This window comes from Triticum aestivum, chromosome 5B (genome assembly GCF_018294505.1).
Source record: "Triticum aestivum cultivar Chinese Spring chromosome 5B, IWGSC CS RefSeq v2.1, whole genome shotgun sequence".
In the NCBI taxonomy this organism is placed as follows: domain Eukaryota; kingdom Viridiplantae; phylum Streptophyta; class Magnoliopsida; order Poales; family Poaceae; genus Triticum; species Triticum aestivum.
In genome coordinates, this window is record NC_057807.1 from 543,386,392 (window position 1) to 543,399,124 (window position 12,733).

Here is a 12,733-nt window from a genome sequence, read left to right on the forward strand (position 1 = left end):
CTAGCAACAAGTCTTGGTCTTTCTTTCAAGAAAAACCAAGTCTTCGTCTTCCTCCCCACCCACCCCGGCTGCCCACCACTGCTCGCTGCCTTGAGGAAGGACCTGCCGGATCCGCACCTCGCCGCCGCCAATCCAGCCGCCGGCGGCCGCTGCCCCGACCTCGAGGTGAGGTCCCAACCAGCGTCTCCTTAACGTATCAGCGCCCCTCCATTCTTCCCTTCCTACGCTACTACTAGCTCTCTTCCATTGTGGCTGTGGCCCAATGACCCACACCCACCCACCCGAGATCTATCTTCTGCTACTAGCTTACTACTACTACGAGTTTACCTACGAAGCTCTCTCCTAATGTAGTACGGTACCTAGCTTACTGTCGCTGTAAATTTCTACTTCTTCTAGAGTAAGTTCTAAGGAGTTCCCATGTTTTGTGATTCTTCTTTTGTTAACCTGTCTGTCTCTAGTAGGTTTACAAAATTGACTCTTACATTTTGAAACAAAAACAGCATATTCCGATGCTTCAAGACAAATAGTAATCCTCATTATCACAGAAGTTTTGATTTCCTGAACAAAAGCATAAATCATTTTTTCACATTCATGTTGGTTTTTGGACCTTTGCTGCAACTTCCTAAACCATGGGGTTCTTTTCTCCGTATGGCATGCATTTGCATTATTTACAGGCTGACCACATTTCGAGTGGCCGAGAGTTTGTAAGAAGCAGTTTAGCGGCTTTAGCCATTTTGTTGCAGCTATATAAGGAGGTTCAGTCCACACTCAGTATGTACGGTAACAAAGGAAAATTCATAGGTTACACATATATACACAGTAAAAAAATAAGAAATAAAAAAATTCTCAATGTACGTAACTCATTTTATTAGTTTGTTATCTCATCAGAGATAAACAGTGCCCAATTTAACTCGCAGTTGATTTACATGTGTGTCCAACAATTTCAGTGGGAGCGGAGCAATGGGTGGAGGGCTAGCATCGTTTTGGGAAGAAAGGAACATCCAGACTCTGGTGATCCTCAGCTTCGCCCTACAAGCCATCCTCCTCTGCTGTGCAGGGATCCGGCGCAGCCGCGAAGCCTCGGGTGTGCTGAGAATCCTCCTCTGGCTGGCCTACCTGATGGCCGACTACACCGCAATCTACGCCCTTGGCCACATGTCCATCACCATGACCAGAAGCAGGTCTCCTCCACGTCCAGGCGACCACCACCAGATGCGGATGGTGCCATTCTGGGCTCCCTTCCTGCTGCTCCACCTCGGCGGGCCGGACACCATCACCGCCTATGCCTACCAGGACAACCAGCTCTGGCTGCGCCACCTGCTCACGCTCGCAGGGCAGGTGCTCGGCGCCATCTATGTCATGTACCTGTTCGTCGCGCCCGGCAGGAACCCGGCCGGGACGCTGCTTGCTGCCGCCGCGTTGATGTTCGTCACCGGCTGCCTCAAGTATGGCGAGAGGACATGGGCGCTCAAGCGCGGCGGCATTGACAGCATCAAAAGCTCGCTCGATGACGACGGCAAGTCGTCGGACACCGGTGGCCCTTACCATGGGAGGGAGGGGGAAAAGAGGCTGGACACGGAGGAGGTCCTGTTGGGGGCACACCACATGCTCAATTTCTGCAAGGGCCTCCTGGCTGATGGCCCGGTGATGCAGAAATCCGAGTACGAAGTCATGCGGCAAGGCATCCAGCTCAACGGCGGCAACTACGTGTTCCAGCTGGCCGCGATGGAGCTCTCCCTCCTGTACGACATACTCTACACCAAGGCGGCGGTGCTCCACACCTGGCACGGTTTGTGCATCCGGATCGTCGCGCCGCTCTCCGTGGTCGCCGCATTCGTGCTGTTTCAGCTCAGCAGCAAGGAGGCCTACAGCAGAGCTGACGTTGCCGTCACCTACATCCTGCTCGTCGGTGCCATGGCATTGGAGCTCGCGTCGTCTCTCAGGGCGGCGGGCTCTTCCTGGGCGTGCGCGTCCTACCATGCCCGGGGATGGCACGGGCTCTGCGGCGCGGTGATGCGCCTCCGCCGGATGCTCAAGGTTGGAGCAAGGAGGAGTGTCTCCCTGGACTCGCTTGGGCAGTACAACCTGCTGGACCTCTGCACCGACGCCAACAAGGACGGCCACCTGAGAGGCAAGATCGCCAAGATGATTGGACTTAAGGACCGATGGCAGAAGATGCACTACTCGAGCACCGCCCCCGTCTCCGACGCCATCAAGACTCTGGTGCTGAGAGAGATCCGGAAGAGGAAAATAGATGATCTGAGGAATGCACGGGGCAGGTGGATCCTCAAGGAGAAAGAGATGTACGAGGATCTCACGCGGATCGCCGACGACACCGAGCTGGACCGTAGCATCATGGTGTGGCACATCGCCACCGACCTCTACCTCTCCCTGTGCCCTGGCCCTGACCCTGACCCTGACAAGGAGGTCCGGGACAGCATAAGGGTGCTCTCCAACCACATGCTGTTCCTCATGGTGGTGCATCCCTACCTGTTGCCCGGAGTTGTCCGCACCGGCCGGTACAAGGAGAACTTGAAGTACTATGATATGGTGTGGTGGGTTAATTTGAAGGCCACCAAGGAAAGCACCATGAAACTGTCCAGACCGGAGATCATCAAGAAGATAGCCGACAGGCAGCTCCCAGCTGATTCGAGGCGCGGGTACATTTACGGCATCGGCGAGGAAGCTGCTGACGACGTCGGCGACAGGCCGGTCTATGCCGACGGATCCTGGCTCGCCGGGATGCTGCATGGGAACAGGTGGCACTTGTCGGCCGCTGACATGCTGGAGGTGATCGCCGGCGTGTGGGTGGAGATGCTGTGCTACGCGAGCCACCACTGCGGCGAGGAGTCTCACGCAAAGAAGCTAAGCACCGGAGCAGAGTTCATGAATGCCGTCTGGCTGATCATAGGGCATGCCACGGTGTTCGACAGGTACGCACCGTCTGCCGAGGGCTTGACGGGGGGCTTAGGGCTCAGCAACCCTCCGCGCAAGCGGAAGATCCCAGCCAGATGGACGCAGCAGCCGGAGGCGGACGTAGGAGCCCGGCCGCCTGGTGTACCACCCGGTGTTCACCCTGCGTACGCGCCCTTTTTTGACGTTGAAGCACACCAAACATCAAGTGCACAAAGACATCACCAATAAAACCAATACACGAGCTGTGCTATTAACATTTTTAAGAGATGCAAGTGCTACAAGTTTCTCCTGAGGAGCTCTCGGCGCCAAAGCTTCTGACGTCACGGTGCTTCTTGGTAAATTGTCACGCAAGATCTTCTTCTCTTTTTTTGGTCTTCTTCAGTGTCATAAACATAAGAACATTTTTAACACTAGCATAGTGTCAAAAACGTTCTTATATCCTAAGACAGAGGGAGTAGTTTATTATTGTGTTATCTGCGTGCTAGAAATCTATTTTTAAATTCTGAAATTGTGTCATGGCATCAGTATTATGGGATATTTTGTGCTGAAATGTGAGAGAGGATTAAACTCTGAAAATAAATGCCTTGCGCTTCGTAACAAAATTTCAAAAGATGAGATGCTCGATTGTTTGTTTGCAAGAAACTTGAAGGGTGATTTTGATTATTCTTACATTAGCAAGTGTTGTCCTAGATGATTTGCGAGATTTGAATTCACACCTTCCAATGGAGTGTTCGGTTGTCTAAGTATTTCCCTGACAACAAGCTGTTGGAAGTTGTTGTTGCCCCTAGCATATCGTACAATTGGGGCTATGTTATCCGTGATAAGGCTGGCGGATTTTTCTCTACCGGTGCAGGCACCGGCGGAGCTTTGTGTATTGCTGCAGGGGCCATGGCCCCCCCAACCCATGATTATTTTGTGAAGAAACTCTAATTTGGGTGGCACAAAATCAGTGAAATAGAGTTCTTGGCCCCTCCAAAAGATTATATTTCGTCACTTGCCCCCTCAGCTATCCCTCGCTAGCTCCGCCACTGGGTGCAGGCAAGTCTGTGCCTGAGGGGTGTCTTATTGTTTGAATTTGTGGCCCGCCTTTCTGCCATAGATGAGGTTATCGGGATTGGGGCTAATCGAATCTTTTTTGAGTTTGATTCCTAAACTCTTGTGCACGCTTTGAAGAGCAATGAGTATGACAAGGCGACTATTGGTGTGCTGGTGAAGAAAGCTAGAAGTCTTTGTATTCTAAACTTTGAATATGATTTATTGTTTTACTGTCATACTTGTAACTCTGTAGCCCATGAGCTTGCCAAGTTGGACGTTTATTCTCATTCAAATGAGACGTTCAAAGGGTGAAGCTAACGCTTCCATGGTCACTGGGGAGTCATAAAAGTCCAATTCCATACACTTGCTAGCTTTGGCATGGATTTGAAGGGGTTTGGCAGGGATTAAATCACATACAAGTCAAATTCCCTCCAATCCCCTGGTATAACCGAACAAAGACTAAGCATCCAATCAAAACGAATTCTCTCGCTTCTCTCATCATAGTCGGTCGAGGTTCCTTTTCCTTTTTGTTTAATTTCGCCACTCCTCCTTATTAGTTTCATGACTCCTTCCGTGAGGCCACTGCTCCCAACAACATTGTAAAACTGTTACCCAGTGATATGGTTGTGCGAGAAGTTTAATAGAATTTTCATTTTCCGTGTCCAAGACAAATTATGTTGATACATTGCAGAGAAAGAGTATTGAATAATAAACCATTATCGATAAAAAAAATTACATGATATTTCTCCTTCTCCATCTGCTTGCACAAAGAAACTATAGACGAATAATCACATATAAACCTAATGACAATATAAATATAGAATTTTTTGTACTAAAGTTTTATAATATTTTTTTGTACTTCCTCGTGAGTTATGTTGCCGTCAAATGTTTGGTTGTGTATAGTGTATCTTTCGGTATACTATGCTTAATATTATTTTAGGTATATCTAGTATGATTAAAACTTTAAACGAGCTATAGTATATTAAGTATAATTTTTTATATTGCTATAATATTTATCATTAAAAATATACTTCTATTGTCAAACTAAAGGTATGTTTTTTGGGGGATTTTTTTAATCTCTAGCTATAATAGATTTCAATATTAACCTATGATTTTTATTATCATTTATTCAAAAACCTTACTTATGTTTGCTAACACATAATGTGTTTCAATGTATTTTTTGTTATATTTTTTAATTAACTATCTATAAAAAGTGCTATGGAGTGTTTTAGATTGTATGCATCTCATAAATAACTTGGGAGAAGTTTATAATATACACCACCATCAACTTTATCTGTAACCAAATTGATTATTCTAGATTGCATGTATAGTTTGCTAATAGTTTGTCAATATGTCTGTGTATCTCCTTTTCCACCCTGGCTTGTTAGCAGTGCTCATTTCTAGATCAATTCATGGATATTTATAATTCAAACTTCCATAAATGGTAACATTGTTCATTTAATTTTAAACCGACTGTCTCCACACCCATTTTTTTTACTATGTTCCCACGTAAACTGTGTATCCATTCCTTTCCGAAATCAACCCATAAAATCTCTGGATTCACAGGCTAATATAATTGTATGTCAAAATTACATAAAATTCAATTGTTTTTTAAAGCAAAATATGCAGTTTTATGGATTAACCAAGCAAAGTACACCACATAGAACAAAATAACATAAAACCAAAGACAAAGATCATTGGTAAAACCAATGTTACATCAAGATTATTCGAAGTCGGTGTCTTGAGTGTCACCTTATGATCTCGACGTTGTACTTAAGTTTCATTGAATAAATTACAAAAGATCAAAGATTAGACGTGCACATGCTGGACTAACCATAAATGTTATAACCCAGTATCGTTGCAGATGACAAAACAATTCATACCACAGTTAACTGCAAGACAAACCCAAGTGCCGCAAGACCAACTGCACGGTTGATAGCCATTGATTCGTAGGACCAGAAAGAGCACACAGCCATGTCGACGGGAAGATATGGAACTTTTCTGGCATGCAATGCAACGCGCCTTGAGCGAAAGATATTGTCAAAAGACACAGAACTTGCTTGGTAGAAAGTAAAACTGCACTTCAGCATTCTGTGGTTCCTCCATCTCACATCGCGAGACGATGGAAACCGGTGAAAACATGGGAGAGAAACCGAAGTTCTGCTCTGCCACAACTGTTTTCACAGGCGCCTTTATTACCCTAGCTCACTACCAGACTGATCAGAAACGATCGAGTACCACAAACTCAGAACGAACAACTTTTTATTAAGAAGAGAATACATGTAGTTTCAGTGGAGCAACCAAAGAATTTACACCATATTCAGATAGGTAGCTCAGCTGAACCCAGATTCTTCGGAAACAACCTAATCAAGGAGACGGTCGTAAAGGGGAGAAGAATATCGGTGGTTCACAAGGCATTCAGGAGAGCGTGTCTTGACACCGCTTGCTGGAACCGATTCGTTGCCATCTCAGTTGTCGGCATAACACCTTCTAAAACCAACCATGCTTATACCGGTGGGGTGGTCCTGGAAATGCAAACAGAGGTCATAAACTTAAGGGCATCGATAAAGAGACGAATAAGAACGACTGCTAGTACACAATGACTAACTATGAATGGGAAGAACCCAAGAAGTTGACCATGCAACTTAGTGTACCCAATTTCTCATTCCGACGATGAAATGTAAGAAGTACTAACACTGGAATATGTGCATGATGTGGACATAACCTGCCCTGTTACCTCTAGAGGAAATTAACCACGACCACATTTGAACTGTAACATTACCTAGTCCGTTCCAAAATATGTGTCGTGGTTTTAGTTCAACCTATCAATAAAACATAGGTAAAGAGTGGATAACACTTGAATGTATGACTGCACCAACACCTAAGGTGCTGCTAAAACAAAAAAGGTAGTCCTGATTTTAGTGGGGCCGTGCTAGGTGCCAGCCCGCTGATCCCTTCTCAGCCACCTCACACGCTGTCCGATCTCAACTCGCATAGCAGTTTGATCGCGTGTGCGGCCACGGGAAGGCATCAACCCCTTCGCACCTTCGCGCACCCTGCAACACTGCTCTCGCCCACATCACATCACTTGCAAGCAACGTCCCCATCTCCGCCTCTTGCTTCCATCGCAGCACTTGCATCATCGGCAGCATCAGGGAACGCAGGCTACCAGGTTCGTAGCAGACATCCTCGCAGCACTTGGCGAAGACCCGACCGGTGCCTCGCAGCACCCCGCCGGAGTACCGAAGCTCCCGCCGGCGAGCGTCCTCGCAGCATTCTCCAGTCAACCACGCAGCACCAACGCTCCCGCAAGCAAGCGGCCCTCGCAGAATCCCTGGATGTCGGTACTCGCAGCACACGACAACACCCATAGCATTGCTGGCGGCCGGCTCCGCAGGAGGCGAGATATGGTTGGTGATGGCTGAGCAAGCAAGGGAGAGGAGGACGGGGCAATAGTCGCCTACTGTGCTCCGGCGCTGGCGTGTGGTTGCAACACCAGGGTGGTCCCCTGTAGCGGCAGTGATGGCGTGCAAAAAAGGCAGCGACGGCATGCTTGCCGCAGCCATGGCCGCGTGGTGGAACGTGGTTGAGCATCAAACGTCATGCATCTGGAAGAGACAAGGATGGCTGTTTCACAGAGAGAGCGGCGACATGTGGGACCCACCACACACGTGGCGAGCGCATGATGCGGTTGACCAAGCAACTGCCACAGCCGGCTGAGACAAATCCGTTGCCAATTTAGTGTCAGGAACTGACTGGAACTGTGTAGTTGTATTTCTAAAACTATATCAGCTTTCTCACAATTCTTCATCGAACGGGAAAACATGGGAAAATGTTCAGCGTGTCCAATACTATTAGCATTTCACAAAGATAAATAAATCTCCTGCACTCAGAAAAGGAGACTCCTTCCACACTTTAGAAAATGCAGACCGGCAAACATGGATTAACTTCATTGATCTTTATATTTAGACGATTTGCAGACCTTATCACAGGCAGCCACGAGACTAAATCATTTTTGAAAATTAGCAGCTCATTTCTGTTGATCTCCATATTGATCTCTATGAATAGATGGATTGTTGCTTTTTTGTTTTACCTCGTCAAATGTTTATGGCTCATTTCCCCTGCTCAGTTTGTTGTCAGCTAAATTGTTTATGGCTCATCTTTGAAAATTAGCAGCTAAATTAAGCTCAGTTTGTTGTCAAACTCACAACATTGTCTCCTCGCATCATTCATCGCATAACTCTGAACATACGTATGAGCATGAACAACTCACCTGCTAACAAGCCTGCAACTCCATGGCTTACTTCTCGACAAACGATTCGACTGTCTTCAGCCACCGGAGCATCTCCATCTTCTCCTTGTTCGCCACGTAGTCGTGCAAGAACTCCGCAAGCTCGGCGTCCACCTCCCTCTCCTGCAGGAACTTCTTCACCGCCTCCCTCTCCGCAGGCTCCAGCTTCCTGCGCCTCGAGGTCAGTCACAGCGAACAAAATTCAGAAAGCACAGAAACCAGAGCAAACAACCAAACTGGACTGAACAAAATTAGACCGTACGTGAAGTCGCGGGCACCACGGTCATCGGTGGCGGCGCCGGCGCCCCTGAGGGTGAGCACGTGGCGGACGGTAAGGTTGTCAGGCCAGGCGGAGCAGATGAACCCCAGGACGCGGTCGGCTCGGGCGACCTCGACGATGAGGCTGAGGTGGAGGCGCGGCCCTTGCTCGAGCGCCTCGACCCGGTTGAAAAGGGACGCGTCGGGGGGCAGCTCCGCGACGCCGTCGAACAAGGTGGCGTCGATCTTGATGGCCTCCTCCTCGGCCCCGACCCCGGCGCCGCGGCGAGCGGCGCGGAGGCGCACCCACTGCTCCCCCGGGCGGTCCTCCACGGCGAAGGACTTGAAGCCCGTCGGCGGCTGCGAGGGGACGGCGGGTGAATCAGACGGGGAGATCACGTGCGGTAGAAAGAGGCGAGGAGTGAGGGGGAGGGGGGTGGTACCTGGTGGGGAGGGCGGCGGTCGGCGACGTAGGAGATCTCGGAGCGCAGGAGGCGGAGCAGGCGTTCGTCGAGCGGGGAGCGCAGCTGCGCGAGGGCGGCGGAGGAGAATGACGGGAGCAGACCGGGCGCCGTGGGGGCGGCCGGCGAGAGGAGAGAGGAGAGCGCGCCGCGGCGGCGGAGGAGGGCGCGCGCCATGTGCTCGACGCTATGCCTGGACGACAGGAGCGCACCGGGGAATGGAAGCGATCAGCGCTAGGAAATGGGCCAGCCCCTAACGCATTTGGCGCGTCAGCAGGCCCCAAATTGTTGTTTCAGCCCGGCTGTGGTTTTACCCGCACACGGCTCTAGGCAAAATATTCATTCTAATCATATGAGGACTAAAATTAACGACATATTAGCTTTGACTGAAGTCAAACTTTATAAAGTTTGACCAAGTTTGTAGAAAACAATATAAACACATAGTAACAAATTTATAGAGTATGGTGCATTGTTGGTCCCTGAACTATTTCAGGGGTATCATGTAGGTCCTTAAACTATGAAAATCGGTATCAGGTCTTCGAAGTGCACTGTGTGTCATTCAGGCGCAAAATCTATCTGACCCTGCCTGACCGGCCAGCTGGCGCCGTTGACCTGTGACATGTTGGACCAGGGCCCTGCAAGGTAACCGTCGGTGACAGAAATATGAAAATAAATGTACCCGACTTTAGAAAATGTTCGCGAACATTCATGTACTTTCACGACTTAAAAATGTTCGCAAATATGGAAAAAATGTTCACGACTTTAAGAAAATGTTCGCGTCGTTCGCAAATATGAAAAAATGTTCACGAACATTCATATACTTTCATGAATTTAGAATTTTTTTTGTCAATATGGAAAAATGTTCATGAGTTTAAGAAAAATGTTTGCATCGTTCGCGAATATGGAAAATTCATGATTTTTATTGTGTGTTCATGAAAAAATGGAGGACAAAAATAATAATCAAAAGCTACCAATTTTTCTTGAGTGGTACAATAGCAGGCTACAGGAGTTTTTGAGTTCATGAATTCGAAAAAAGTTCGTGGATCTGAAAAAGTTCATGACTTTGCATTTATTGGCATATTTTTGTCATCGACCGTTACCTTGTGGGCCCATGTCCGACGTGTCATGGGTCAATGGCGCCAGCTGACTAGTCAGGTGGGCTCGGATATATTTTGGACCTAAATAATACAATTACTGCACTTCGAGGATCTGGATGATGATTTTCATAGTTTGAGGACCTAGATGACACCCTTTAAATAGTTTAGGGACCTATAAAGCATTTCACTCAAATTTATATGATGTGAAAATATATGCAATGATGAATCCAATTGTATTGATTTGGTGGTGTGTACATGTTGGGGTGGCATACATGCATATTGAGAGAAATAGATTAGTGGAGTTCACTATTTAGTTATATATAAGATATGCGATATCCTGCAACTAAAATAAATTATATAAATTGCAGTTTCAAATTCTCATATTTTTAATCGAAACACTAATGTTCAGCCGAAATAATTGCAGGCAATTCTGTAGCAACACATGGAATTCTCATATTTTTAATCGAAACAATAATGTTCAGCCGAAATCATTTTTTGTTAAATTTATGCACACTGATAACCTTCTACAGTTATGTAGATATTTTAAGACTAGTACAAACATGGACACTTATCAAATGCATATAATACATTCAGATACCTAAGCTATTTATAGAACAATATGGTAACCTGTTATCCGCTTAAAATTACAGTGAAATCCATCATAAAATAATTTAAACAATGCAAACCGAACTACTAAAATGCAATAATTGCAAAGAACTATTTTTTGTATTTTGCATGAAGTTTGTTTGTAACGATAAATATTAGAATTGTATGACATATATGTATTTCAACATACATAAGTGTGGTTATAGTTATACTATTAGTTGTGTTAATTATATCTGAAAACACATATTTAAGATAACTTTGAGATGGTGAATCTAAAATAGACCACATACTTTTAGTCGTAAGAGTTAGTTTTGGAAAATAAAAAAGATTAGTATAAACAAGTTACAATGGTTGTTTCTAACTATTTTATGCCATAAACAAAGTTGTATTGCCTAGACGTCGACACAATAGAGAAATAAACATGGAGCCATATGAACCTCCTATCCTCGCGCTGATAATACTCGTCTCTGCGAAAAACCGGATGTAGTTATTGGTTTCCTAAATGGCAGCAGCCTCCGAGAGGCCACTATACAGTTGTCATTATTTTCATAACCAAGATGAAATCTCTGCATGTAATATGCCATTTTCCTTATAATATTGGATGAATCCCCACCGAAGAGAGGTTTACTTAGATGAAGATGATGATGGACCAAGAAACTTGAACAAGCCCGATGGTGACAAGAAGACAAAGGAGAAGATCAAGAGGGAACACGAAGCGTCGAGCTTGCGGGATAAGATAGATGCCATGGTGCAATCAAATGAGTTGATGTTAGCGAAGACATTGGAGACAAAGAAAGAGTTGGCCAAGAAAAAGGCACGAGAGAAACAAGAGAAGTGACAATTGCTCAAGGACGAGGGGTTGCGCAAGGCGGCTATTGAGGAGAGAAGAGCACGTGCCGCTGAGAACAAAACCATGTCCAAGCTTCTTGCCGAAGAGAATAGGATCGTGACATTGAACCGCGATGACATGGATGACATCACCAAAGAAAGGCATGATATGGCAAGGAGATGCATCTTGAAGAGGAGGATGCTTGTGGCGGCTGGTGTGTGTTTCAGTGCCGCCGATGTTTTCTCATCGGGATTTGGAACCAGTGCCGCTGATGCATTCAATGCACCGTCGATGCTTTTGGTTCTGGAGTTGGAGCAAGTGCCGACGATGGATTCGGGGGCGGCGATGACATCGATGGAGGTGGTGCGGAGTGAAGATCATGACAACGGGTGAAAAGCGACCAAGAGGATGATGGACGTGGTCATTGCTTTTGCATGAAGTCCTTTTGTGTTTGTCATACAAAACTATGCTTTTATTTGCGTGCGAACTATGTTTTATTGTTCGAATTTGAACTCAATTTTCGGAATCGCTGTCAAATTTGCTTATCGGGAGTTTTCAGTTTGTGGGTCGACGCGGGCTGCAGCCGAGCAGACCCCGCGTAGCCGACCCGTAAAAGAGCATATCCGCGAATATGCCCGGCTACGCGGGGTCTGCTCGGCCGCAGCCGGATATGCTCTTTTACGGGTCGGCTATGCGGGTTCTGCGCGGTCGTAGCATGCGTCGACCCGCAAATCCGTTTTTCAGCGAACTGTAAACGCATTTTGCGGGTCGGCATTATACGGGGTATGCTAGAGATGCTCTTAGCGGCTATGTAGAAGACATCAAAATGTTTCGTGAGTACAAAGTTTTAATTTAGAGTCCTTAGAGCCTTTAATTGAATAAAATAGGGCGGAGAACTAACTAGACTTGTGCCTACCTCCATGCGTGACATGTATGATCCGCTGATAGTATCAATTAGGTGAAACAACTTTGCGAAGTTTGTTTGGTCATAAAGGCTGCATGCAGTATAAGGGGCGAGGAGTGAGGGGAGAGGGACGGTTACCTGGTGGGGAGGTCGGCGGTTGGCGACGTAGGACATCTCGGACCGCAGGAGGCTGTCGGGTGGTAGGTGTGACATATGCCAACGGATGGCTTATCATTGTGGGAGCCAGTAAGACATCGTCGGTGTCTGGAAACGGGATAAGGCAAAGACATGCACGCCGACGGATCTTACCCAGGTTGGGGGCTCTCCGTGGAGATA

General features: G+C 46.9%; 2 protein-coding genes across 2 annotated transcripts; one reads left to right on the forward strand and one right to left on the reverse strand.

The window, feature by feature from the left end:
* LOC123113069 (uncharacterized) lies at positions 1-3,404 on the forward strand. Its single transcript, XM_044534193.1, has 2 exons — positions 1-165; positions 948-3,404. Exon 2 carries the CDS (start codon positions 961-963, stop codon positions 3,142-3,144), a length of 2,184 nt encoding a protein of 727 aa, XP_044390128.1. The 5' UTR covers positions 1-165; positions 948-960; the 3' UTR covers positions 3,145-3,404.
* Positions 3,405-6,196: 2,792 nt separating this feature from the next.
* Positions 6,197-9,225, reverse strand: LOC123113070 (uncharacterized protein At2g39795, mitochondrial). Its single transcript, XM_044534194.1, has 4 exons — positions 8,944-9,225; positions 8,505-8,860; positions 8,225-8,411; positions 6,197-6,476 (listed from the first exon to the last, which is right to left on the reverse strand). Exons 1-3 carry the CDS (start codon positions 9,136-9,138, stop codon positions 8,252-8,254), a joined length of 711 nt encoding a protein of 236 aa, XP_044390129.1. The 5' UTR covers positions 9,139-9,225; the 3' UTR covers positions 6,197-6,476; positions 8,225-8,251.
* Between the last annotated feature and the right edge of the window lie 3,508 nt (positions 9,226-12,733).